The 26636-nt window shown below is 49.4% G+C and overlaps 10 protein-coding genes across 10 annotated transcripts; 4 read left to right on the forward strand and 6 right to left on the reverse strand.

The window, feature by feature from the left end:
• Positions 1–1087: 1087 nt before the first annotated feature.
• On the reverse strand, positions 1088–2064 carry BDR25DRAFT_309415 (uncharacterized protein; the record flags this gene model as incomplete). Its single annotated transcript, XM_033691085.1, has 6 exons — positions 1088–1126; positions 1362–1402; positions 1445–1448; positions 1525–1644; positions 1683–1898; positions 1972–2064. 6 exons carry the CDS (start codon positions 2062–2064, stop codon positions 1088–1090), a joined length of 513 nt encoding a protein of 170 aa, XP_033553955.1.
• Positions 2065–3706: 1642 nt separating this feature from the next.
• On the reverse strand, positions 3707–4980 carry BDR25DRAFT_300171 (uncharacterized protein). Its single transcript, XM_033689312.1, has 3 exons — positions 4870–4980; positions 4508–4788; positions 3707–4456 (listed from the first exon to the last, which is right to left on the reverse strand). The coding sequence occupies exons 2-3, from the start codon at positions 4736–4738 to the stop codon at positions 4118–4120; spliced, it is 570 nt and encodes a 189-aa protein (XP_033553956.1). The 5' UTR covers positions 4739–4788; positions 4870–4980; the 3' UTR covers positions 3707–4117.
• Positions 4981–5076: 96 nt separating this feature from the next.
• On the forward strand, positions 5077–7353 carry BDR25DRAFT_251692 (uncharacterized protein). The gene is made up of 3 exons (XM_033686137.1): positions 5077–5312; positions 5379–6084; positions 6202–7353. Exons 1-3 carry the CDS (start codon positions 5230–5232, stop codon positions 7183–7185), a joined length of 1773 nt encoding a protein of 590 aa, XP_033553957.1. The 5' UTR covers positions 5077–5229; the 3' UTR covers positions 7186–7353.
• A 1839-nt stretch (positions 7354–9192) lies between these two features.
• Positions 9193–9636, forward strand: BDR25DRAFT_208897 (uncharacterized protein; the record flags this gene model as incomplete). Its single annotated transcript, XM_033684587.1, has 1 exon — positions 9193–9636. A coding segment is annotated over one exon (444 nt), but the record flags the coding sequence as incomplete, so codon positions are not given.
• Positions 9637–12378: 2742 nt separating this feature from the next.
• On the reverse strand, positions 12379–12713 carry BDR25DRAFT_371068 (uncharacterized protein; the record flags this gene model as incomplete). The annotated part of the gene is made up of 1 exon (XM_033697175.1): positions 12379–12713. A coding segment is annotated over one exon (264 nt), but the record flags the coding sequence as incomplete, so codon positions are not given.
• A 3874-nt stretch (positions 12714–16587) lies between these two features.
• BDR25DRAFT_339143 (phytanoyl-CoA dioxygenase family protein) lies at positions 16588–18133 on the reverse strand. The gene is made up of 2 exons (XM_033693348.1): positions 17746–18133; positions 16588–17677 (listed from the first exon to the last, which is right to left on the reverse strand). The coding sequence occupies exons 1-2, from the start codon at positions 18005–18007 to the stop codon at positions 16932–16934; spliced, it is 1008 nt and encodes a 335-aa protein (XP_033553960.1). The 5' UTR covers positions 18008–18133; the 3' UTR covers positions 16588–16931.
• A 346-nt stretch (positions 18134–18479) lies between these two features.
• BDR25DRAFT_309418 (uncharacterized protein) lies at positions 18480–19505 on the reverse strand (the record flags this gene model as incomplete). Its single annotated transcript, XM_033691086.1, has 3 exons — positions 18480–19062; positions 19155–19182; positions 19232–19505. 3 exons carry the CDS (start codon positions 19503–19505, stop codon positions 18480–18482), a joined length of 885 nt encoding a protein of 294 aa, XP_033553961.1.
• A 1298-nt stretch (positions 19506–20803) lies between these two features.
• BDR25DRAFT_309419 (uncharacterized protein) lies at positions 20804–21795 on the forward strand (the record flags this gene model as incomplete). The annotated part of the gene is made up of 2 exons (XM_033691087.1): positions 20804–21087; positions 21147–21795. 2 exons carry the CDS (start codon positions 20804–20806, stop codon positions 21793–21795), a joined length of 933 nt encoding a protein of 310 aa, XP_033553962.1.
• A 254-nt stretch (positions 21796–22049) lies between these two features.
• Positions 22050–22894, reverse strand: BDR25DRAFT_300175 (uncharacterized protein). Its single transcript, XM_033689313.1, has 3 exons — positions 22463–22894; positions 22286–22378; positions 22050–22234 (listed from the first exon to the last, which is right to left on the reverse strand). The coding sequence occupies exons 1-3, from the start codon at positions 22764–22766 to the stop codon at positions 22170–22172; spliced, it is 462 nt and encodes a 153-aa protein (XP_033553963.1). The 5' UTR covers positions 22767–22894; the 3' UTR covers positions 22050–22169.
• Positions 22895–23753: 859 nt separating this feature from the next.
• Positions 23754–26418, forward strand: BDR25DRAFT_371081 (uncharacterized protein). The gene has a single exon (XM_033697176.1). The coding sequence runs from the start codon at positions 24214–24216 to the stop codon at positions 26032–26034; it is 1821 nt and encodes a 606-aa protein (XP_033553964.1). The 5' UTR covers positions 23754–24213; the 3' UTR covers positions 26035–26418.
• The last annotated feature ends 218 nt before the right edge of the window (positions 26419–26636 follow it).

Below are 26636 nucleotides of genomic sequence, written 5' to 3' on the forward strand. Positions count from 1 at the left end.
AGGAATAGTTCTAGGAGCATGCTTGGGTAATAGGATGCTCTATACTATGCATGCGCTGGTATCTGCTGCTTGCCCTTTAATATAAAGTCAAAGCAGCTTCATGATGTTGCTGTTAATAAAAAGGAAAGCCAGGCAGTATACGCTAGTCAGGGTGTTGAGGTGCTCTCTCCCCAGCGCCTTCTCTCTTCCCTCCCGCACTCGCCAGTTTATGTCTTTGGCCGCATCGTACTTCCCATGATACCGTAGCACGCCCGCCAGGATGCTCACGCTGGTCAGGGTGTTAGGGTGCTCTTTCTCTAGCGACTTCTTATGTCCGTGTAGTACCTGCACAATTATTGCTTCTGCCTCCTCATATCTGTCAATTAACTGCAACAGCGTCGAAAAATTGCCAACAGTTTTAAGGGTTTCAGGGTGCTCTTTTCTTCAGTGCCTTCTCTCTTCCCTCCAGCGCTTGCCAGTTCATCTCCTTGGCCGCCTCGTACTTCCCCTGATACTGCAGCACCAACGCTAGTTCACTCATGCTTGCTAGCGTGTCGGTGCTCTAGCCTAGGCATCCCAGCGTGGCCAACAGTACGTAGTACGTTACGTTTGAGCTTTTTTCTGCCAGTAACTTCTCAATTTAGTAGTACTTTTGTACGTAAGCAGTGAATTAATTAGCAAGTACGTAACGTAACAGTAACTTCTTAAAATCCTTATACTTTTGTACTTTTCGCAAGAAGTTTTGTCGGTCTGGGTCAAAATTGTTCCAGGAGAAGCTTTTTGGCCTGGATAAAGTCCCCTAGAGTAGTTAATTCACTCTCTACAGCCCTATGACGTAACTAGTTCTTTTAGAGCTGCAGAGCCTTAATTATACAACCTGCTAAGCAGTTTCTATTAATTATAACTGTCCTCCTGCCTCTAGAGAAGGCTCTCTTACAGTTGCAGCTTGTTAAGGGTATACAGAGGAAATTAAGCGTGGGGTAGGAGTAACAACTAACTTTAAGCTACTAAGTAAGAGGCGATTAGAATAGCAGGGATCCCTCCTTAGCTACAGAGAGGTCTCTAATGTAGCTGTTATAGTATTATTAAACGCTAGTAAAGTTAATTTTTATAGGGGGCCATTTAGCACACTAATTAGGCTACTGTGCTATAAAACACAGAGTTTTATCTAATTCTTACTCTAAAACGCAACCTTAAACAAAGCTCCCAACGCGATGGCTAATAGGGTCTAAAAACAGGAGGGAAATCTCCCAAAATATGACCTCTCTGACCCGTACTACGGGACGTACTTGGCAATTCACTGTACAAAAGTTACGTCTCACATTTTGACTACTTTTGTACGCCTCACGTGATTACTACGTTCACGTAGTTACGTTACGTACTACGGACTGTTGGCCACGCTGAGGCATCCTGTGTCTTACTACTATTGGAAACTAAGTAAGTTCTGCTGCTACAGTACACTTACCTATCTATAGCAGATACTACCCTGTGTTGCTTGCAATACGTGCTCTATCTACTGCTGCCTTGGACTCCTCTTCTACGTACCCAAGCACCTTTCTTAAGTGTGGAAGGAGCGTTTAGCAAGCCGTCTATGTCTTGTATTGCCTGCTCGGAAAAGCGGCTGCTATGATCCGCAATGCTGCCTTCTGCTACCTGCCTACTTGCCTGTATAGCTCTAGCTACTTCCTTGTTGCTAGCTGTACTAGCCCGTGCATCTCGAATAGATTATTCCCGACCTGCTGCTCTGGCTGCCTCGTGCTCTGAGACTGGATTAGAGAGAAGTTTATCAACGGCGCTACTGCGTCCTTGAACTGCAGCCTGCTCCTGCCACCGTACACTATTTGCTCTGGAACCCTATGCCTGTCGAACATGGCTATGAGCGACAGCAACTCTGCATCCTTGGGCTTGGTCGTTCGGATCTGATTCAAACGACATCTACCAAGTCGTGATGACCGCATTAGACATGCTGTTATCCCGCCGTAAGTCTCTTACCTCCTTGCTGTTGAGGAGAGACGCTTGGTTCTCCTCGCTCTCGCGGAACAGCTCGAGGTAGGCCGAGATGGTGATCCGCTCTCTGACGACCATGTACGCCGCTGCGTGCGTGACCGCGAGCTACGCTGCCTTACTAGCAACAACGTTGAGTACTAATCTGGCCTATATGGACGTGGAGTAGCAATAGTAATAGCAAGAGCTAAGGGCTTTAACACATTTGCCGTCTTCAGGTGTTGCCATAGGTAAAGCCCCACCAAAAACTCAGCACCAAAAAACTATCGCAAGATCGCTATTATAGCTAGCTCTACAGCCTCACAGGAGATCCCTAAGTGCTAGGCGGTTTAGTCAGGCTGCAATCAAATGAATCAGTTTTCCCTAGCTCGATTGAATTGCTTGTAAAAATATGTGGGCGACGGATTGACCGATTGAGTTGCAGTTTATAGGAAAATCTAGTTACAAAATTGCAAACTGATTGATTGATCCCAAGTCTGCCAAAAAAAGTCCACATCTCGCGACGACTAGACCTCTAGTATCCAGCCCAGCGACCTGCCATCGCTGCGTACGAACTTCTCCCCGCCCAAATCAGTAGCATTAGCAATGCCCACCTCACACACAACTCCTCGTCACCTGCGCCAGCGCAATCGTGCTCCGACAAGCACTCCGAGCACGCCAAACCGGCACACGAACCCACCCTCCCCCCGGATTAAAGCTGTGGCAGAAAACTCAATCTCCGATGTCTCGCCCATGACGCTCCTATCCACACCACCTCGATCAGCGCTGTCCTCCCTAAGTCCAAGTCCCTCTCGGGACCGTGACCCTCACCCTTGAGCCAGGATTCGGAAACCAACATCAACATCAACATCGACACCGACATCCGCACCACCACCACCACCACCACCACAAACCACCGGACAACAGGCCATTCCAACCGAAAACGAGGGGATCAGCGCCAACCCCGAACGCAGCACACCACCCCCAGAATCAAACTTCTAACCTGCCCCACCTGTCTTAAAACCTCACTCCGCATCGTCTCTTCCACTACCCACCTCGATGGCACACTCTCTCATCCATGCCACATGTGCAGTTCCTGTTTCGCGGATTTTGTGGAGAAAGAGCGACGTTTTCGCCAGAAACGGGGATTCATCAGTTTTCCACGGTTGATGGAGGATCGGGGCGAAGGTGAAGGCCAAAAGGAGGGTAACGTACCGGGAATGGGTAAACACTTAACGGAGCACAGGAATGCGAGTTAGGGTTTTGAGGGGGAGGGCGATGGGGCTTTTCATGATGGGAGGATGAGAGGACGCTTGAGGGATCAGAGCGAGGCGAGTACGGATAGGAGTTGCAGTGATATAGAGAGGGGGGTGGGAGTGTAGGATGCTGGAGTATTTGGAGGAGGAATCGTCTTTGGCTGAGTGAGGGAAGGAGGAAAGAGGATTGGAGGTGCTGCCGTTAATTATTATGGCAGTAAGCTGCATTAGAGCAGCTCCTGCCAATCCTCCGCCCATAACGGCTGTATGGCAAGGAGCAGGAACACTCGTAGAAATAGGCTTACAGCGCTCAAAGCAGTCAAGCTGGGGTTTTGGTAAATACTTGCAGGGCAATGTGTCCTGCTTAATGCTGCTGCGGTGCTTAGACACCGCTGCCTGAGTCTCGGATACTAAACACATAACATATCAGGCAGCTAGTCGCATTTAATAGACCTACGCCACTGTGCAGCGTAAATATATCTGAATTTGTGCAATATATGCTCATTCCACGTCAAACTAATTATTAGTCGCTGGATCCGGGCAAGTTGTTGTCCTGCCAAGGTACAATAGCCGATCGGGAAAGAGCCCCACCCTTTTCTTTAAACTCGGTTTCCTCCATCATTCTTCTTTCAACCCATTCCTTGCTTTCGTGTTTTGGTTTCGACTCCCCTTTCCGCGCTCCGAGATGCAGTGTCCGGAGCCAACAATGTCGGTAAGAGGAAGATGTCTTAGCCGACTCAATTGCAGCCACCTTTCCGATGGGTGACTGTCCTTCTCGCTCTTGGTTGCCAAACTTGAGACTGTCCGGTCTCGTTAGTAGCATTGTGTTTGAGCCGAGCGTCTTTTCTCAGGAATTTAGGTTCGCTAGTAGCTTCTTCGACCATCAGAGTTTGGTTGTGCTATCCATCTTTCTCATCATCTGGATACTGGGGTACGTTTTTGCGGCGCGGGTACACCGCGCAACACGCAAGCCCGATAGCCACAGACCATGGAACGTTGGTCAAAAGTACGCTACTCAATGGAGCGCATTCAACGACACCCAGTATGATTGAAACGAGGATGCCATAGGAAAGGAAGATCGCATGGCGTCGTCTGCCATCAGATACCTCCAATGTTATGGATAGCGCCAAAGCGACGATCATCCATCCGGCGAAGACGGTCAAGGGCGACGGATTGAAAAGACTTTCTGAGATGTGAGTGTCGTTCCGCCCTAGTCGGAGAATGCTTTGGAAGCCTCGCTAATGGGACTCTCAGTGTGATTCCCAACGTGGACTGTATCAAGGACTAACCACGATGCCTTTCTGCAGCATCCAGAATATCCTGGAGGAGGGAACTGCTGTTGAACCCCCGCACTGCCTTATACAGGCACCCAGAATCTTGACACCGCTTCCTGTTGCGCTGGAGATGCCATTCTCATGCCCCGGTATTCTTTGACTAGCACTTCGAAGATCGTATTGAGTTGACAAGACTGCAGTACAGAGGGAGACGGCAGCAGCTATAGAATCAGGAAGCCAGTCCATGGCATGAAAGTTCATCGTCTATCGTCAAATACGGTTCGTCCTGGTTCGTCCTAGATCTCGTCACCATGTCAGCCCAATCTGTTCTCAAGGCATCCACGTTCGACCCTCGTTGTAGCATCAGGGCGACTTACGGGGCGATTTCACTATGCAACCATCAGCCAAAAGTTCGTGAAGATGTGCTGGAGTATTGTTTGAGATAGGAACTGCCTCTGTCAAGTCGGGGAAGGTGACGAGGAATGAATGTTGAGGTTGAGAGCTGCGGCTGAAAGAGCGGGGCTGGGGCAGCGCCACGTCAGTGGCAGTTCAGGCGTCTAACGCAACGACAGACCTCCTCGCACCTCACCACCCAACCTTTGTGGATCCTCCAGCTACAATCTTGCTCTCAAATACTTCCTACCCGCCCTCCTGGTTTGCGTCTCTCTGTTCTCTTCGCGCGATCCTCTCGTCAACAAACAGGCTCGGTGATGCTCAGCTGAGGCTGTACGCTGAAGATGACTTCCATCGGCGGAATGGGGAGCCAGGCTATCGACATCAACACTAGATACATCAATGCATTAAGAACACAATCGAAAAGGTCAGAGACAGGCCTAAGGAGAGATTTCCTCACTTTTGGTTCTGTTACTGACACATCCGAATCCAGACCTCGAGATGTTCGACCCGACCTTGCACACTCCGAATGGAGTGTAGAGTACACCCAAACACCACCGTCTCCTCGACCTACCACTGTCAGTCCTCAATATTCCCAGACACACTCCGTGAAACCCCCGAAACCCACCAGACAACCGGGGCTCTTGGAACTTCAAAGATACGACCCACGATATCCTGGCTTGCTTCTTCAGCCAGATTCCAGGCCAATAAGCCAGGAGCAGTTGGCCTCCGAAGTCAAGAGCATCTACGCAGGGTTGACAATGGTGGAGACCAAGTGTGTACATGTTGACCGTGCACAAGTCCAAGCCGCGGCTGATTCGAACGAATCCAAGCTTGGTCCAGACCATTGGCAAGCTCTGATAGCCCTTCACAGAACTCTCCTCCATGAGCATCACGACTTCTTCCTCGCATCCCAGCATCCCTCGGCCAGCCCGGCTCTTCGACGACTTGCGACAAAGTATTCCATGCCTGCACGTATGTGGAAGCATGGAATCCACTCATTCCTGGAGCTTCTCCGTCGGCGCCTGCCAGAGTCGATCGACTATATGCTGGCCTTTATCTACCTTGCTTATCAAATGATGGCCCTTTTGTACGAAACAGTACCAGCTTTCGAGGATACGTGGATTGAGTGCCTCGGTGATTTGGGTCGGTATCGGATGGCCGTTGAGGATGAAGATTTGCGAGATAGGGAGACTTGGGTAAGTTCCGATATCCTTTCCTTCGCCGTATCAAGAGCCCGTCAGTGAGCAATATCGAAGCCATTTAGTTGTTAGCACCTGACACTTTAGGATGCTAACTTGATGGACAATTTCCAGGCCGGTGCCCGCTCTTGGTATTCCAAGGCAGCGGATAAGAATCCCACTGTTGGCCGTCTCTACCACCATCTTGCTATCCTGGCAAGGCCAAACGCTCTTCAACAGCTTTACTACTACGCTCGTTCCTTAACCTGTGTGAAACCTTTCCCAAGCGCACGGGAATCTATCTTCACTCTCCTGGATCCTATATTGGGTCGTCAAACAGCGGCGTCCAACGCTCACGCTCTGCCGATCGACACAAGTTTTATCCAGGCCTATGGAGTGTTGTTTAAGAAATTGACTCCCGAGAAATTCGGAGATGCCATGGTCCAATTCCAATCACAACTCGACTCTCATATAGGTAGAGTGACTGCCAAGTGGAAAGAGCAGGGTGTGTATATCGCTGTCACGAATATCTCTGGTCTTTTCGACTACGGGGCAAATAACAGTATCCTTCGGCTCCTGCTGGAACGGCATAGCGTCTCCCAACAGAGAGGGCTTCCAAAAGAACATAGCCATCGTCCACCACCAGCCTCAGATTTCGATTTCAGGCTATCCAAAGCCTTGACCTTGACCATGTCAACCCTTAGCATGGTTTTACGACGCATTGGGGAGAAGCACGTACTGCCTCATGTTCATGTCCTCCTCGCTTTCATGTCCTCCTTCACCAGCCCCATCATCAACCTGTCAAAGTGTTTTTCAGTTTGTCCAAGCATCATCACTCTAATGAGCGGCCTCTCCATGCTACCAACTGCAACTGCATTACCTCTCCTCGCCCACCAGGCTCCCCCTGCCGAAGAGAAAAGGACCACATACTCAGATGATTCTATCGGCGATTGGATCATCTCTAGCGCCGTTCTGGTGTACTTGGTCATAGCGTATTGGCTTGATCCGAAGACCAGAAAGCTTTCCCTCGCGGGGAGTGTCATATCGGCCACCTTCTGGGTTGCCATGGTCTCGGAAGGCGATCGCCCCGAATTTCCTTCAAAATATCGCTGGAAGTAAGTGGGATATCAGTTTTGTTTCAGTGCAAAGGGGTATCACACCACTGGCATACGAGAGCCCTTGGCTTTCGGTACAGTCCATGTTACCACTACTGTGTGGTACCTCAACGAATACGCTGACATGGCTCGCAGTATCCTGAAAACTTGGGCAGCAACGACAGTCGCCCTGACCTGCCAGGCTATTAAATCGTCAACCGAGACGGCCAACCGCGGAATCCCAGCGCAGCCGAATTCATCCTGCAGCGAGTCCATCACACACAGGTTTCTGTTCCAACTCTTTGCCGTGTTTGCCTTGATCCAGGTGACTGGAATGGCAATTCAGAGCTTTGAAAACGGCAGCTTCCTGAATGCAGTCCCTCCATGTCTCTCCATTGCCGTTTTGATCACGTCAAGACTCAACCAGAAACATACCCAACATCCTAGGGTCGCCACCGATTGTGCGCCTAGCGATCCTGTGCCTGCAGACTCACCTCCAAATTCAAATCGAGCGAGGCCGTCTCCTCAGGAGCCCGCGAATGCTTCTCTTCCCAATCCGAGCCACTTTGCGTTGACCGAAGACGATGCCGATCTCGACTCTCTGGCCGGTAGTTAAACGGACAATCCACGCCCAAGACCTGGAGAGACTTGACTTCGTCTGCGAGGCTCGACCTGAAGGGTAGAGCCTGCAGACGTACCCAAAGTTCCGGCGTCGGGCTCCGTTCACAGAACGGATAGCTAGCATACGTTGCCTCATACGTTCCTAGAGGTTCTCATACGTTACCACATACGTTGTCCTGCAGATCTCATACGTTAACCCTATACCTTGTCCGTCAAGATCTCATACGTTACCACATACGTTGTCCGCAAGATCTTATACGTTCCCCAATACGTTGTCAAGACCTCATACGTTGCCACACTGCTACACCGCCGAGAACCAGGGACCTCGAGAGAGGCTCCTGTGACGCTTCTTCGGAAGCAAGTACGGAAGAAGGATGGGGAGTGGCCCCCCGAGCAAGTCGAAGGAAACAGGAATGGTATGCCAGTGCTCATATACCTTGGACACTGGTTGCCAGCTTCCTGGGACATACTTGCGTTAAAAAAGAAAAGATACGCTAAAGAAAATAACATGCGTTAAAAAATAAAATCCAACTTGTCGTCACTCTTTAGAGCAGTCCCATCGTTGCGGCCGAGATGAAGTGTGAAGTGTGGTTGATTTAGATATACGCCCGAGAGAATACTTTGAGAGACGATACCCAGGGCAAATCATACGCTCAACCCTAGACTGGATTGGTAACGCACAGCCTAAGTCCTGCGCTTCTTCACCATACCCTCCCTCTCCTCTCTCTCATCCCCCTACACATACTCATTTTCTGGAAAACGTATATAGGAACACTTATATCTCCAACCCTACACACTGCTTGAGTGGTCTTCAAGCAAAGGTCGTCCTGCCCTGTCCCTGCGCTTTTTCTAGCCCCAGATAGTTCTTGACTAATCGCGAGCCACATCGCTACAAAGGCTACTGTGCTCAAACTTAGACTCAGCTCTAGACTCGGATAGCCATGTCATTCCCTATTGCTTCAGATCAATATCCATGCTCACCCATACCCAAAAATGGATACTGGGGTGTTATCGTGCTATTACATGCCGTAATACAACATGTCATAGAAGCTCCAATCAGTCTTCGACGTTTTCACAATTCTATAGACGGAGACGCAACACATACCCCACTCCAACACCCCAACCCTTCGCAAGAAACTTTGGGTAACAATTGCACACACATATACACCCACATAAGTAGCGCACGCATTCTGCTTATTCATAATAGAAAAATGAATAAATAAATACACTCGTTAGAGATGCGCGCCGGTTTATTATGTCTCATAAGTTGGCAATAGAGAAGAGTCCTCTCCAGACATATGCTTCTGCACTCCTATCCAGCCCAACTAAAAGCCTCCTAAGAAGGCTTTTCTAGAGAGAGGAGCCGCAATAGATTACAATAAAGCTAGCCATGGAAGATAAATAGAGTCCCTGCCTGTCGGCGCTTGAGGGGCATAGCGGTGAGGTCACCTCCGTGGCCTTCTCTCACGACTCAGCCCGGATAGCGTCGGCGTTGGGGGACTCGACGGTCAAGATCTGGGACACCCACAGCGGCGCGTACTTGTCGACGCTCGAGGTTGGCGGAGTGCTCCGTGACATCTCGTTTGACGCTACTGGCTTATATCTTCACACTGCAGGTGGGACTATTAGTCTCAGTGCAACTCAATTAGCTCCTATAACAACTACGGCAGCTTCTCAGACTCTAAAATACAACAGCCTAGCGTTGAGTTCAGATGGGCTATGGATAACACCTGATTCTGAGAAGCTAGAATGGCTACTATTCAAGTATCGGCCATCAGCCTCCGTAGTTTTAAGGAAGATAATTGGCATTGGTGCTAGGACTAGAAGAGTTTGGATATATACTATTTTAGCCTAACAGAAGCTAGAGCGTTTGTGTTGACATAGTTTATTATCTATATGTTCTTTTATATATCTATTTCATACAGGGGGCCGGGGATAAAGATGAATATATAGCTTGCGAATTTGCTACGGCAAAGCTTTGAGCATTTTTTACTCATAAGACAAGATAGCGAATTATAGAATCACAAGTTCAAAGGTTTCCCACTTAGATATCAGCAGAGATGAACGCATCGATCACGCTAACAGGGAGGACGGCCGAACCGCTCTGACCAGGACCTTGCGCCAGAGGCGATGGTTTGTAGTGATGGCTGAAGAGAAGTGTAGTGTATGCAGCTCTAGATAGTGATGGGGTAGAACCTTGCCAAGCTTGGCCATCACCATACGAACAATCCAAACTCCCCATGACCCTCAGAGGCAGGGCTTCCAACGGGCCGTACTACGGTCCGTACAAAGTGAGCCGTAACGGTCACGTGTTCAGTACGAACGTACCGAGTTCGTGAGCCGTACCGTACGATTAATGATGCCCTAGGTACGGTACGTAGTACGGATGTCTCAAAAATGCCTATTACAGACCATTTTCTATTCCAGAGTTATCTATCCACGCCTCTTGCCGCCTTACAGGCCTCATCTAGTCCTATCTGCTCTTGTTACTAGGGAGAACTAGTTATTTTATAGTTAATTAGACCTTAATCTTGCGTCTCTAGAGACCCATAGTCTTAGCTGTTTCAACTAGAGTACGGCGTACTTTAATCGAATCGTACTACTCGTACAGATCACGTGAGCCGTAACAGTTACGATACGTACACCTACCTCTCCTCCTCCCTATCGTACGAACGTACACAAAATCTCACCCGTAAAGGCCTCAAAATCGCCCAATCGTACAGTACTACGCCTCGTTGGAAGCCCTGCTCAGAGGTCAAACCGAAGCACATCTCTACGGCCTAGAAATTGCAGTGCTCATGCAAAGAGCCGTTGGTCATTTGACCGTAACGTTACCCTAGCTGTGTTTGCAGGAACATATCGGGCTTTTCTACCTTCGCATGTGCTCGCAACCATAGCGTTCTTCCAGTCACACTCAACCTACTTCCCAAGTCGATTTCTAGGGCCACAGCACTCTATCTTATCCTATCTCCTTCCTATCTCGTCGTATTCTCTTTCAACAGCCGAGACTAGATCTCGGGGCTGCTGCTTGGTCTAGAAATCGGCGCTGGTGGGCTCGAGAAGCAAGCATAAGGATGTGGTGGCATAAGCAGGTCTTTCGTTCGGTTAGCAGAAGGGAGAACGCTGGGGGTCGCAGCTTGGCGGCAACATGAATGGTATGTCTCTATGTTACAAAAGTATGTGTCGCTGTGCGTTGGACCGAATCTCATTGTTCAATGGTTGCGTTGAGCAGTAGGACGCTAACTTAAGACGCGTTGGCTGGTCAACACCACTCCCAATCCTAGGCCGGATTTATTGGTGTCCGAGAGACTGTGCATTCCACACAGCCACATGCCTTACAATAAAATACCCGCAAGTTTATAACGTGGGACGTGCAATTACCACTAGCAATCAGCAAGGATCAGTGATTTGGTTCTGCTGGAGGTGCCAACTGACAAAGCGACCATGCATGAAATTGCGCCCTATAGCGTGTATAGGGCTAATAATAACTTCTTAACACCTAAGGGAGGGTCTAGGGGTTAGACAAAGTTATTCTACAAAATTTTAGAGCAATAAGGACTTAAATTTAGCACTATAGGGAAGGGAGTCTATTCCGCTATAAAAAAAAGCGTCGTACAAATTAGGCTTAGAGACAACAATGCAAACGTAATTTTTTAGGAGAAGTAGATTACAGACCTTTAGAATTAGCTATAGGGCATTATTTTTATAAAAAATATAGCAATATTAGTTGTACGCATAAACTCATAGCTGCTAAAAGTTGAGGTACCCCTCATTTTTCTCAGCACACAGTGTTGCTCGCTAAGCAGTGAGGGATTGCATCTAATATAATTTTAACCTTTGCAAAAATTTACGCCCTAGCTGTGTAAGGTAGTAGATGTCAGAACGGGGCTCTGTACCACTCCGCCATTACAACCAAAAAGGTGTGAATAATCAACCAACAGGGGATTTTGCGTACAGAACAGTATATATGCCTTACAGCTCTAACTATTAAACAAGGCTTATAGTAGTAGTAATTAAGAAAGGGCTTCGCTAGCTTTCCAGTGCTGTAGATACATTTTTCTAAGTGTCTATAAAAGCCTTAAAGCAGGCTAACAGAGTCCTGGTAATGCTTTCGCATCCTTGCCCTGCGCATTCCTCTGGAAGCCAATGTAAGACAATCTATAGGCTTCCGCTCCCTGGTGGGAGGGAGGTAGCTATTGTACAGGAAAATTTGGAGGGGCGTCACGTTTACGGGGACAAAAAGGATTGGAGCGAAAACGCGTCCACCATTATTGTAGATTCCTGACGATATTGGGGAATAGGTAACTATCTAGAGAGGACAGAGGAGAGCCTCCTAAAAGAGGTTGGAGGTCTAGGGCGCGTGAGGCGTGGCGCAATCTAATTAATGGGATTTGGTACAGTTAAGGTAGGTCGTTAGTTACAAGGATATTACGCCGGTTGGCTCGTTTTCAGTCAGCCTAGCCTCCTGTAATCTCTTTGTCCTCTTCGCCAGGTAAACCGCATTTTCTGCCTTGGGAACTCCTGGAGCTGCCCAGACGTTGCCCCTGACCGCTTCCTATACCTCTAACTGATCCTTGAAGTTATTACTTAGCTAGTTCTTCCTCTTTTCTCCCATAAAGACTAAGGTGGTAGCGAGGTTGTATTGATAAGTTTGCATTAAATAAGCGATCACAGCTGTAGTAGACTGCGACACGCCTTGGTCGCAATGGACGAGGGCGGAACCGGATTTAGCTGCTGGTTGATGAAGTTGCAAATGTTGACGAGCTTGGGCAGCAGATCCTGCGTCATACTGTCTTCGCACTTTATGAAGAGATAATTGCCTTTAAGGATGATCTTCTTATACCAGGGCTGGCTCCAATGAACCCATTGCCGCCCCACTGAGAGAGACCACGGCGGGGATGTTGTGCTTGTTAAGGATTTTATAATCACGAGAACTCCTGCTATTGCTAAGGTAAAGTTAACCTGCGATCTTAGTGATTGGCGGGTACGGCATGGTTATCGTGCGGTGGATTGTGGGGACGGAGCTAGCTGCTGCATTAGGCCGGGCGATGAAGTGGCGTAGGGAGGATTGTAGCTTGTACGCAAGCCTCCGTTGAGCAGATAGTGGAAAGAGGGCCGGGTTAAGGGCGGAAGAAGTAGGACGGATGAGTGATGCCCGATATGGATAAATGAGGGACTGCACTAAACCTGAAGGGGGGTCCCTAGACAGAGATTACCGCTGCAAGTCTACAAGAACATCTCGTCTTTTAACTAGCCCAAAACCAATGCAAATCTTTACAGCCTCCGCAGGTATCATCTATTGTGAGCGGGGCTCAAAGCGTATGCCCGCCACGCAGGTCGGTACAGGCAGCACTCCAGAGCCACAGATGCGGGCATAGCGGTACGCTTATGCAACTGTGAGCCCCACAAGACCCTTGAGAAACTGGGCAGAAGCCTTGCTGCTTAGCTCTAGTGATGATCATCGCATGCAGCACGACTGCCGCTATCAGCTTTCAGTCCAACTTTAGCCCTCTGTCAGCTTGTCAATAATGAAGTCTGTCTTCCCTACAATGGATTCTCTCTGCGATTATGACCTTTTCTCGTTGTCATGCACGACTAATAACAACATATCTAGATGGTACAGAGTCCTGCAACCCTACCTCGCGGGGTTGCAATTAAATATTACCAACAGGACAAACGCTTTGTCATCCGTGCTGTCATGGAAACCCGCGAGGCTATCGGGTCTTTCTTGATACCCACCTGCACCTGCATGACAGAAACGAAACAAAAAGGAATGATTGAAGATAAAGAGAATAACTTCTATGTCTCGGAAGGCGGCATACTACATTTATAGAATAATATCACCTCTTCTTCGTAGGTGGGCAGCCGTAAGAGACACTGATGGGCTGGCTTAGTGGTAATCATGTAGAATTGCAAATAACGGTTCTTTCATCTAGTTTTGATCGGAGACGGGGGCGAATATAGAGCGCAGAACCTGTGATAGTAATTCTGAAGTCTGTGTTGCGGGTGCTCTGCAATTGCTGCTCTACAATGCCCTGCGAACTTTCTGTGCACTCTGTCGTGAAAGCATCTCTAACCACTTGTTAGATTAATTGAAGTTTCGTAAGATATATACTAGCTCTTGGATGGTGTTGTGACTGGCTCAAAGAGAGCTTCGATCGAGACACTGTGTAAGCCTAGTAGTAGTGTAGCAGAAGAGTGTTGTATTGATGTAGATCCTCTATGGTAGCTATGGCACATAGAGAAGTATATGCACAAGTAGATAGGGTGTTTGCAGTAGTCACGCATGGCTCACACGATAGTCACTTGTTGCCAAGACTAACCCGTTTTCTTGCATATATATAGACCCCTAGGTACAATCCTTTAGCAATCAACCTAGTTCCTCATGTCTTTGGTGCTCCCAATAGCTTCGTATAGTTGCTTGGCCTGGTTACACACAGAAAAGACTGGCGACATTAGTCTAGGGGTGAGTGGAATTGGGAATTGTCCTCAAGTGGGTAAGAAGTGCTACTTCAGAAATGTAGACATCTTGATCGCAGGATCGATACCTGTGCCGAACTTCGATATGCGGGAATTATGGCTGAACTGTGTCCAATTTGCTGCAAAGGGAGCAGTCTCAGGGACTAGATCGTAAGCCTCCAGAAGACAGTAGGACGCGGTATGACCATATCTTGCACTCGGGATGTCGGGCGAGGACTTAGGCAGAGCCTAACCCTCTTCCAATCACACCTCCTACCATAGCTCAAGTCGCCATATTAAATCATTTGCAACCTCGTCCCCGACATCTTCAGAATAAACATCTTCTGACTGCAACGTTGGGTTCCAGTGAGTTCCCGTCGGGCAAATTCTCTCGTACATTAACTCACGCTAATCTACCTTCCTTAGGTTACGCAACTGGCGGTGCAGGTGTTCAGGTCTGCAGACCCTGTAGCTATTGCGGTCGAGTGTTGGTTTCTGGACTGGCAATGGGTGCGTGAAGGAAGTAGAGTACCGGAATATCCGCGAAGCTAGAATTGTAACCGCGAAACATAGTCCTTAATATGACCTGGGAATAGGAGTCTGAGACAGCGATGCTTACGCCTTGCTAGCGGAATTCAGGAGGTGAGAGGGCAGTTCGGGGTGAGGAGGTTTATGGCTGAGATAGGGAGGTTGCTGAATCGTAGGAAAGAGAAGAGATGTGCGCATTATATGGGTGAGAAAGAGAGGGTTGAGAAGAGTGAGAGGGTTGGACGAATAGGAGAGGGAGGGAGAGGGAGAGGTGTGTGGGAGGCTTTTACAAGAGGAGTCGGAGGAGGCGCTTCCGCGATCGGAGGAGAGAGTGGGAGAGGGGGGCGGAGGCAGCGCTTCCAACGAGGCGTAGTACTGCACGATTGGGCGATTTTGAGGTTTGTACGGGTGATGTTTTGTGTACGCTCGTACGACAGGGAGGAGGAGAGATAGGTGTACGTATCGTAACTAGTCGCCTCACGTGATCTGTACAAGTAGTACAATTTAATTAAAGTACGTTGTACTCTAGTTAAAACAGCTAAGGTTATAGGTCTCTAGAGACGCATCATTAAGGTCTAATTAACTATCATATAACTAATTCTTCCTAGTAACAAAAGCAGAGAGGTCTGAAAGCTTGCTGCTTACTACCTTGTGCTGTAGCCAGTTTTTCTAGAGTTAAATAGCATCAATCATTAGTTACTATACAACTAGCTGCGTTAAGACACTCATTCGCAATTAGTAGCTGGGATAGTATGGAAATTAAGAGCAAGTTAGCATTATGCTCCCTTAGTAGGTGCTAAACAATATAGTTATAGCCATCAACCACCTTTGCAGCGCCTTAAGATCCTTGCTCATGATACTAACAGCAGAGCTAGAGGCAGATTGCCTTGCCCTGCTCGTCTAGGAGCGCAAAATCTGTCCCATAAGCCACGCCTTTAACAGCGTGCGATTGCCTTGCAACATTGTCCTCACAAAACTTTCAGCCAATCAGAGCCCTAGAAAACTCCTGGACACTCCCTACAAGCCTACTGCTCCGCACTACGTACTGTACCTAGGGCATCATTAAACGTATGGTGCGGCCCACAAACTCGGTACGTTCGTACTGAACACGTGACCGTTAAGGTTCACTTTGTACGGACGGTAGTACGGCCTGTTGGAAGCCCTGTGCGAAGGTTAGTTGATCAATGCCTCATAGGTGCATAATACGCAGATGAGAGGGACAGGCAATTGAGTTCGTTGGCGGCTAAGTTGCCTTAGGAGTGGAGTAGAGAATCAGGATGGGAGTCACGTGGCGTCTTAATGTTAACTAAGCCAGGTTAAAAGTTAGGGCCTTGCATGATCTTCTTTTGTGTTAAGCTAGGGGTGATTGCATCTAAGTGTCAGATATGCGCACCTACTGTCAAGACAGGAGGAACGCTTGACGAAAGCTGCTACATAGTACGAGCAATAAGCTCGAACAGTATGTTGCTGCAAATTGCTGCATGTTGCAGCAAATTGCAGCATGTTGCAAGCTGGTCGCGCATAGGGCAAGTGCGCGAGGGACTCGGATCGGAAAAACAAAAGCCGAGCAACACGAGTAGAGCAGAAAAAGGATCGATAAATCAAGACAATCAATCATCATCCCATACATCACATCCAAACCCATCATTCATCTCAGGAAGCCCAGAAACAGTGCTTCAATCTGACACTAAGTTTCTTTGTAGAGAGTCTATGGTTTAAGATATTGCAATTATAGATAGAAGTTTTGTATTGCAATGTAGAGCAAGAACGTTAGGATATCCATCGACATTGTGAAACTTGAACGAGGTGAATTCAATCTCCTGACTCTCTTGCTGGATATTTAGAGACATTTAATAGAATCCAAGTGTTTGTCATAAATTACTCCCCTGTCCACCCAACAATACTCAAGGTGCAGTACTGTCTCTATACTAAAAGAGTCGGGCTGTAGCGGTCCTCTGATCCATACAGCCTAGGCATTTTGTATGTACTCGCCTGATCGTACCTCTTGACTTGGGCGATAGCTGGGACTCAATGAGAGAGATCATTCTCGTATTGCTCCGCTTTCTCACCTTCCAGACTTCTGCTTGTTTGATCGTGAGTGTCACGCCTTCGGTAACCTTTGGATTCCATGTTCGAAGTATTGGGCGAAGCGATCAGTATATATTACGACCCTTCTCTGTCATGGTTATACAGTCTCGAAAACCCCTCCTTCGGCGGCTGCAACCAATTCCTCTCATCATACCTCTCCTCGCCCTCAATAACATGAAACGTATATATAAACCGGCTCTTCCCACTCGTATTCCGCTCACTCTTATGCAGAATATTCCCGTGGATGAGAACGAGAGTGCCAGCTTTGACTTCGCCGATCGTGTACTCCTCCTTCTTCTCTCCCGAGTTATTATTGTTCCCCACACCTTGTCCATTAGTCTGCCTCGCATGACTCCTCATGCCCCCCATCCCTGTCCCCGTCCCCGTCCTCTGATCCAATTGCCGCGGAAACCTCGCACCATCATTATTCACAAACCCAGTACCTCTCTTCCCCTCCATTCTAACAAACCGTTTCTGAACCGGCTCCGTCCTGTGACTCCCCCCCACAAAACTCAAACACCCATTCTCGGCCGTCGCGTCTTCTAGCGCATACCACCAGCCCACTGCACTTGGCGGATCAGTGTACAAGAACGTGGAATCCTGGTGCGGAGGCACGGCGCCTCCGATCTCGGGTTGCTTGCAGATTACCATGGATTGGAGGACGCGGGGATCGCGGAAGGAGAGGGAGCGTGCGATGGAGGCATTAAGGGGGGAGAGGGAGATGCGCCGGAAGGAGGGAGAGAGGGCGTGCAGGTAGTGGCCAATTTTGTTAATGGCGCGGGCTTTTGGCTTTGTGAGGGTGCCAGTTTTGTCGAATGCATCTGAGCAAGTATATTAGCTTGAGATGATAGATGGCGGGGAAGAGAGGGGGGGAAGGGGTTTAAAATACCTTCTTCAAAGAAAAACCGCACCTTATCCCCACTCTCCAAGAAATATTCATCTCCAACATGATCCACGCCATTGTCGCCCCCCGTCGAGAACCTCGTCATCGGATGGTCGTCTAACGAGAAGTCGTTCAGCATTTTATTCGTGTCTGCAAGGAGCTCTGATACGGTTTCCGGAGTCAACGCGTGAGGAATGATGAGATAGCCGTTGTTGTTGAAGAATGCGAGCTGTTCCGGGGTGAGCCCGTCGGCCACCTCTGATGCCATTGAGGAGGCTGTTGGAGATTCGATGAGGCGAGGTTGGAGATTGGGATGTGTTTCTGTTAGTGGGAGCTTTCAGGAGAAGTCCTGCCCGTTGGAGGGGTTCGACAAGGCGGTGGAGAGGTGTATCGGAGGCGGCCATAGCTCGAGGGAAGTATGAGGCGAGGTTGGGTGCCCCGCCTTTGGTTGGCCCCGCCCTGCAGCGCGTCCCAGCATCAGATAACCTTTCTTGCACGACGCGCAATGCTGCTGATCTCTAATACAAGAACCTACCTGCTTGTACTCTATGAGCTGGCCTGTAATTTGCGGAAATAAGACATGTTCTTTAAGTTCATCACCACGGCTGCGAACGAAAACGAAGACTGCTGACTATGTCGCATGATTTATCTACTTATATAAAAGTATCCATAAAGCGCTCAAAATCTAAATGGAAACATAATGCTTTGTCCCTTCTGGCGATCTAGAAAGATGCATCACGTCACGGGAGCTCTTGCACTTGGCCCTCCCCGGGCATTTCAACGTGCCCGTACCGCTCCTTCGGCGGCTGCTGTGGATAATATCCATTCTGTGTTTCGTACATCTGGCTTGCTGGCATTTCCTGAGGATGTTGCGGATATGGATTGTACGGCACCAGCTGTGTCGTTCCTGCCGCCTTATTCTTCCTCCTGAATAGAAACCATCCCACGACAATGCCAATGGCAATCGCTGCTAGGGCCCCAATAACGATACCCGCGATAGCCCCACCACCCAATCCAGAGCTATCGTTTTGACTTATGCTTGTTGGGACTGCAGATGTCGGTTCCACCGTCACTGAAGCCGCAGTTCCGGTCGAAGAAGCCGATTTCGTCGCCGTTCTGGTTCGACTCGCGGATTGAGAAGATGACGAAGAAGAAAATCCAGGTATTAGGCTTCGATCGACATTACACCGCACAAGGTTAGAAGAAGTATAGTTGAAGTTATCGACGCAATTTGTGTTAGCTGGGCAACATAGACCAGGTGCGCATTGATTCGAACCGCTACTGTCGCAAGTCGAATCCGTATCCACAAAGCAGTCAGTGTGTCTGAGAAGTTCATGTTAGTGTGCGCATGCAGGCGTAGGGTGAGGGAGACAAACTCTGTACAACAGAAACCGAATCCCAGAATATTCACACACGCTGGTCGACTTGCTCCAGGAATAATACCTGCGAATATCAGTATCCATTGCTTGTCCAGAAGCCCTGTAGCGCTTACAGCACAAAGTATTCGAAGGCTCGCATGTCTGCGAGAATCGCCCGGGGAACGTGTCGTTACACACATCTCGCTTGTGAAGCCCGCTGTCGTATTGTTGCTGGTCCCTTGAGAAAGGTAGTCGCGCCCCAAACTCATTCCGCACTTCGCTGGTATCATGTCGTCTCTGCTTAAGATTTGAAGAATGCGCAGTTCTTCGACTGTTTAAATCGGATGTTAAGAAGGCGAATGTGAAGGCTACTAGGACGATGGAGACAAACGCTCGCCATGGAAACATGATTGTATGAATAGGCATTGAAAAAGAGCAAGAAACGAAGCCGTAAATACAACAAGGCAATAGCCAAGAGTGGGATTGTACAGGGAAGGAAATAGAAAAGATTGAGGAGGAATTTCAGTGAAGTTGAGGGGCACGTCACCGTTGAGACTTGAGACAGAGGGACAGATGATAGTCTAACAAGCTACCCCTGCTTAACCCAGTGGCAGCGTGGCTCAGCGTGCAAATGCCCTTTGCGCCACCGGCAACCGAATTTGGCTCCTTCTCTTGCTTGCTGTGTTGTGATTCTCGAACGTGAACGTCTGGGGGATTAAGCACGGCGAAGTTCTTGCGTAGTCTAAAAGAATGGTCGCCCTCGTCCCAAGGATTCAGACGAGATTTCAAGCTAGAAGAGCAAGGAGATGCTTGTATGAAAATGCTCATCCACAAAGCTGATACAGACGCCGTCTCGTCATCGATGTCCATAAATACCACTGCGGCTGGCAAAACGGTCGCTCCAGTGGCTGATCCTCTTGAAACTGGCCCCCAAGATAGCCGAAAAGAGTCAAACGCGTGGAGTTAGCGGCGTTAGTTCCATGCCAAGTCACTCTGATACACGCACAAACTTTGAAGCAAGAAGCTGAAATCACACTTATCGATATGGCAGACACCTTGCTGATCTTTAGAAGACGATCGCTATTGAGCTGTTCGAAGTTGTCGAGACGCAGACTGCACTTTGGGTGGCGAGGTCGCGACTATCAAAGTTATGGACGTTGAAAGGTTTCCCTCACCTGCCTCGTTTCTGTGGTGCTGTCGTGAGACTCAGGCGTCCTGTGCTGAATAATTGTACTAGGAAAACTTCGCTCTTCGGTTGGAGGAAGTTGGAATTGAACTTCTTGGCAGGCTCAGTGCGGGCTCGGGGGAATTTCTCGCCCTGCCGAGCTCAGACCATGGACATAGGAACAAAGACACGCCCACATGACCGACTCGAGGGATTCAAGCTTATATAGAAACAAGCTTCGAGAATCAGTCGTGGGATATACATACAGAGTTGTTGGCGACGTTGGTTGAGGTTGAAGGAAGCTGTGATCCTCCGCTCTCGTCGTCGTCGGTAGCGGGCTGCACCTGCCGGCCCGGCACGTGCTGACGCGCGCCACACCCCAACGCAGGCCCTCTTTGGTCTCCTGTCATCAGGCCCTCCGACAAACTTTCGTCTTCATTCTCGTTTGCGACTTTCTGGATACTACGTCCTTGTAATGATGATTTCACGACGGTATCAACGGATAATCTTAATATGTATTCTCCTCTGGGTGTTCCTTTACATGACCTACCATTCTTCTTCTCGTTTCTCCCGTGATGCCGCTTCCCGCCTTGCCCGGCCGCCGCATAAGTCAGGAGGTCATGCGACCAGTCCTGATAAGAACAAGACGAAGCCGGCAAAACCAGAACAGAAAGAGTTGGTAGTGGCGAGCCTCTCCGGAGACGATACGAGTTGGCTTGACGAATTTTTCGGCTCTTGGAGGAAGAATATCTATGTCGTTAACAATGTGTCGGCACCCCTGACTGTACCCGTGAACAAAGGGCGGGAAGCAATGCCCTTTCTAACGTATGATGCATTCCAGAGCAAGTTTTTTGTTTTGATTCATAATTACTGACTTGGGTTAGATATATCATCGACCGCTATGATTCGCTTCCCAACGTTTCTATCTTCATTCACAGCCTACGCTATCAATGGCATAATGAAGATCCCATGTATGACGGCGTTCCAGTTCTCAAGCGTCTTCGCCTAAAGCATGTTCAAAAGCGTGGCTTCGTTGCTCTTCGTTGTTCCTGGACCATGGGCTGCCCTTCCGAACTTCACCCACTCCGCCCATCCGGCCACTCTGACGACCGATCGCAGAATGAAGCTGCCTATGCCAGTGTCTTTCGTTATCTATTCCCTGGAGAGACTGTCCCGGATGTCGTCGGAGCGCACTGCTCCAGCCAATTTGCAGTATCACGTGAACGCGTGCGAGCACGCTCAAAGAAGCAATACGAAAAGATCAGGAACTGGCTCCTCGAAACCCAACTCCAAGATCAGATCAGCGGCCGAGTCATTGAGTATATGTGGCATATTATCTTCGGTATGCCGGCTGTTGACTGTCAGGATGCTGGCGAATGCTTTTGTGAAACTTTTGGGCTGTGTAATTTGACGTGCACGGAGCGAGAGTGCGAGAAGAGGTACAAACTACCACAGTTTGCAACTATTCCGGAGGGCTGGCCGGAGGTCGGGCCGGGAGAGTCCGGGTGGCCAGAGAAGGGATGGGCGGATTGATCAGTGCACATTGTCCCTAACCTTTACCAAGCACCGCCTCCAGGATATTTCGGGTGGCTCATCCAGCTACGGCCGCAAGAGCACACCACAGAAGGCTCCAGCGCCACGGGTTAGCTCTGGACCAGAAAGCCGTGGAGAATGTGTCGGAGAATACGTCAGCTGGCACTGTCACACACCAGGCATTATGTCTCCGGTGGTACGATATGAGATGTATAGCCGCAGTGAAACGATAGGGTAAGAAAGCTGATAGATTTCCCTGGATAGATCAAGGAGATCAGAGGTATCCAAAGTATACATGTACTGGTAACGATATATAAACCAAGCGAAGCTACAACTCTTGCTGATACCTGCATCTACTCTCGATCACAATATGTTCATGCCTTGCTTTGTACACATAGCGCAATACCACCCAACACAAAGGCCATGCCTATCCAAGTATCTGTCTCTCTGATTAGCCCGGGCTCGGACCCCGCAAATCGACCCAGCATACCTCTACTAATGACCTTCTTCTCTGCCCACCATTCTCCCAGCACTGTAAACAAGAACGCAAGCGAATTTGTGATCGGCACAGTAAGACTCAGCTCTGCAGGTGGCTGATCAGCATTCGATGCCCACCCTTCAACATCATCTCAACGCCCGCGTAACCTCCAGGTCAGCGACAACTCACCTGCCTTCCCAATCAAGATAAAGAACCACACGCTCCCCGTTACATTCAATAAGAGAGGAACCGCATATGCCGGCCTAGATAGCACCCCTATCACCGCATACCATATCCCTAGCACTTTCCGCTTCAGCCAAGAATTGTTCGGGTCGGTCAAAGATGGACGGACGGGAGGGGTGTAGTTCATGGCGGCGCGTCGCATGAAGGGCGTTGTTAGACCCCAGCATGCGCCTACGAGGAGGAAGCCTAGTATCCAGCGGAAGAGGGAGGGTTGTGGAGAGGGAGAGGTGTGGGGAGTGTCGGGGTCCATTGCGGGAGAGAAATTTGAGTGGGGAGCATCTGTGGGCACGAGAAGACTACAGCCCGTGCTATAATACAAATAAACGAGATGACGGGGGTGTCTGCATATAATGATGCAGTTCAATGAAGCTTGAAGCTGGGAGAGAGAAGTGAGGGTAAACTTCGGTTTCACGGTCGTTGAATAGGTGGCCCGTGCGGCGCGCCTCAATCCCGAACCCAGGTAAGCCACTCTGCGTGTGTTACCCAGATCCTCAGTCGACCATGACTTTACCGCATTACACTCGTCACATCGTAAGCCCATCCATTAACTTATCCCAGGACCACGCAGTCTCCACCTACGAGTTTCCGTAAGCGCCTCAGACATGATCGTTTGTTGACGCTTCGTTCACAAGACCAGAACTCGTCCAGACAATGAATGAGCAACAATTGTCAACACTAAGTATCTTACATACCCTTTCATCGACCTCTCTAGGCTTCTGTCCCTCTTTATTCAATTTCTTTCTTTCAGTCTACTCTTCTGCAGTTGGTGGCGCGCATTCTGGCTTCTCTTTTGGGCTGTCGTCATGTTGGTTGGCTGGGCGAGGAATGCAAACTGTTTGCGGATCGCAAGCCCCTCTATTCAGAACAAACAGGTAAACGAGATGGCAGGTTTTCGACTACCGAGGATTGGGAGTGCCACCCAGATCTCGAGTCGAGTGGAGGGTCTCTAATGAGGGTGACACTTGTTCTGGAGGTTTTGATAGGCCTGTCCTAGAAAACACTTCGAGCTCTATCGGACTTCCGGAGGCCTTCACACTTCTGCATCGCCGCATGACATCCTAGTGTTATCAAAGAAACGATTGATCGACAAAGTCTCACTCAAACAAAGTGATTGTTCCGGCACTGCCTCCTATGCTCAGGCAATGGGGTTGGCTCCGGAATGTAACGTGGTGGGCTGGGAAAATCATATATGGCTGTTTGCGTCATGTCTGCCGCCCTCGTCTTGCCACAGTCAGCAGCGGAATGCCCAACCCCCTTCACTGTCTGACTGTTTGTCCTGTTGGCACCCTTTTCATGGGTGTCAAACCAGTCCCATCACGAGACGGAAAACTTACGTCAACATTCATTCCTCGTTTCTTGCTAGATTTATGACCTAGCATCACCAAGCATACCGCAAAGAAAGTTAAGGCTGGAAAGGAATCGTTCGGCACGACCCCCCAGGTATATATCGAGTATAGGTTTGCCCATTCACGCGTTTTCCGCGTTTGTTCCTGCATCATTACGCACCGTTTCATATTTGCCTCCTGCAGCTCATCTGCAAGGCACGCTTGCTTTGAATTCTCACATCTTTTCCCTTCCTTGCCGCGACGATTTGCTCGCCCTCTTTCCCAGCGACCCGGTCAATACCGACCCGACACAACACACGTGAAAGACATCATTCGTGACATCTTTACTACGACACCACTTCAGACTTCCCGATGCGGCCGATTATCGACAAAGACCCTAAGGTCGACCTAGATCAGCTCTTTGAAGACCATGTCGAGACAGACCTTCTCCAGAAATTCAGCGACAACGCAATGGAACCATCTAGCCCAGACAATTTGGCGCATCTCTTTGAGCTCCCTTCGTCAAATGACAGCTTCCTGACCGAGGACTCAAATCTGCCCGATTGGGATCGTGGCTTTCCGGAAGCTTGGCACAAGGCTCCGTGGGACTTCAAAGAAAACCCAGCCTCGCCCATCATGCCAGACGTTTCCTTCTCCATCTACCCTGAATCTCGCGGAAAGGCTTCTGTGAGCGATCCTGGACTGTTCAAGTTTGATGATTCTTTCGAATTGGATAGCTTTGAAAGACGACTCTCACTTTCAACCCCGCCTTCTCCGAAACCACAATTCGCAAGGCCAGCGCAGAAGGCTACGCCAACTCCAGATCAATCAGTCCGATACGGTGTTCACAAATTAAGGAGGAAGCCGAATTTTCCGATGAGTATGATGCAACCGTCACACTATCGTACTGGCGTCCAGGATATCTGGACCCGAAAGCTTGAAGGTCCATCCGAGAGCTTCAATCTACGACTCCCACCCAATGTTCTCCCCAGCTCGCCACCACTGTCTACAAAACCCGAGCAGAACAGGAATGGAAGTGGATTCTACCCACGAGACCGGCCTTACATGGCTGCCATGTCATCGCTCCCAACCTCGGACACAACCTCGCTGCACAACCCCAACTACCAGCTAACGCCTCTATCCTCCCCTGCCATTGACACCAGTTCCTGCCAAAACAGCGCCGGGAATCCTTTCCAGTTCTCCGAATCTAACGAAAATATGGCAACAGGGTACATTTCGCACAATCGCCAGATGAGCAACGAGGCTCTTTCAGCCTTACATACCCCGCCGTCTCACCGCCTCGTCGCAACGTGGGGTCCCGATACGCCAGTCAATCTAAATCTCTCGTTCCCAGGCTCGCCAGAATTCCATACGCCGAATCCCGGAAAGACGTGGTGGAGTAATGAGCCTGCTCAGCCTGGCTCCGTTGATGCGGGTTATCATGCTTCGCAACAACATTCGTGTGCGCAGAACCAGAATGCATTTAGTACGGCATCGGCCGTTGGGCTGGGTATTACCTGCGACACAGCATCTTTTACCTTCAGCGATGACGCGGATGCTGTGAATGGACATAGTCAGTCCGCGAACGGCAATGGTAGCTTCTCAGTTTCAGCCTCAGCCTCGTCATTCGAAACAAACACACACGCACACATGCAAGGCTACACCCCCATATACCCCCCATCACCCCCACTCATCTTTCACGGCCTTTCAAATACTCTCCCCCAAACAACGCCCCAATCTCGCACCCCATCCCCCACATCTCCCTCCCAGCCCCAACCCCACTTCACGCGCACCCGCGCTTCAACCTACCACCACCGGCAAGCTTCTCATACCCAGTCCCATTCTAACTCCTTCTCGCAACCCCAATCCCACCGCCGGAAATCCTCCAACTCCTCTTCCACCCACAACCCCTCCTCTCAAACCAAACTCTCCACCGTCGGCTTTGTAAACTTCACGCCCTCAGATAGCCAGAAGATCTTAACAGGTGTTGCACCGAGCGGAAGCAGTAAGACTAAAGCTAGACGCGAGAAAGAAGCTGCAGAGAAGAGACGCAAGTTTAGTCAGGCGGCTGTGAAAGCGGTGATTGAGGCTGGGGGTGATTTGGGACGGTTGGAGAGGGAGGGGCTGTTGTGTTTGGACGTGGGGATGGGGGATGGGGATGGGGATGGGGATGGGGAGGGTGGGATTTGTTAGGTTTTGAGTCCTTGGATCTAGTTCTAGTATGACTCCCTGATGGCTATGCGTAATTGTGTGTGGTCCCGTTAGGTTGAGTTGCCTGGGTTGTGTTGATGCGCTTACTACCTCCTTTACCTCTGTGTATATTGGAGAGTAGATGATGAGAAGTAGAATATAGGTGTGGTAGATGGTGAGTAGCAAGTTCTTATACTGATTCCGGCTCAGTTTTCTTTGGTCTAGATCTTATCTTTGGCGTTGTGGGGTTCCTTGGTCAGGTAATTGATAGGAGAAAGTGTGCACCAGGCTGCTGGGTGTTGTACTAGGTTCTGCATCTTTTCGGGGATGTAATGAGTCTATAGTACGATAGGTACATAGCAAAACATCGTCCACAGGTTTAAAAGATCGGTGCTTAGTCATGTGATATTGCGACCGCCATCTTTATATGTGACATCTAGCCAGTCTATGGCTTGGAACTCGTCTCGGGAGCTCCGTAAGCTGTCCAGATCTAGCCTCGTCTTCCGCATATTGGAGACGCTAGCTTCAGCTCGACGTTATAGATGGACGAGATCCGCTGCTTCATGCGTATCTGTTTGCAGTAACGGAGCTCTCCATGCTCTAGT

Source organism: Lindgomyces ingoldianus (assembly GCF_010093535.1).
Source record: "Lindgomyces ingoldianus strain ATCC 200398 unplaced genomic scaffold BDR25scaffold_2, whole genome shotgun sequence".
Lineage (NCBI taxonomy): Eukaryota > Fungi > Ascomycota > Dothideomycetes > Pleosporales > Lindgomycetaceae > Lindgomyces > Lindgomyces ingoldianus.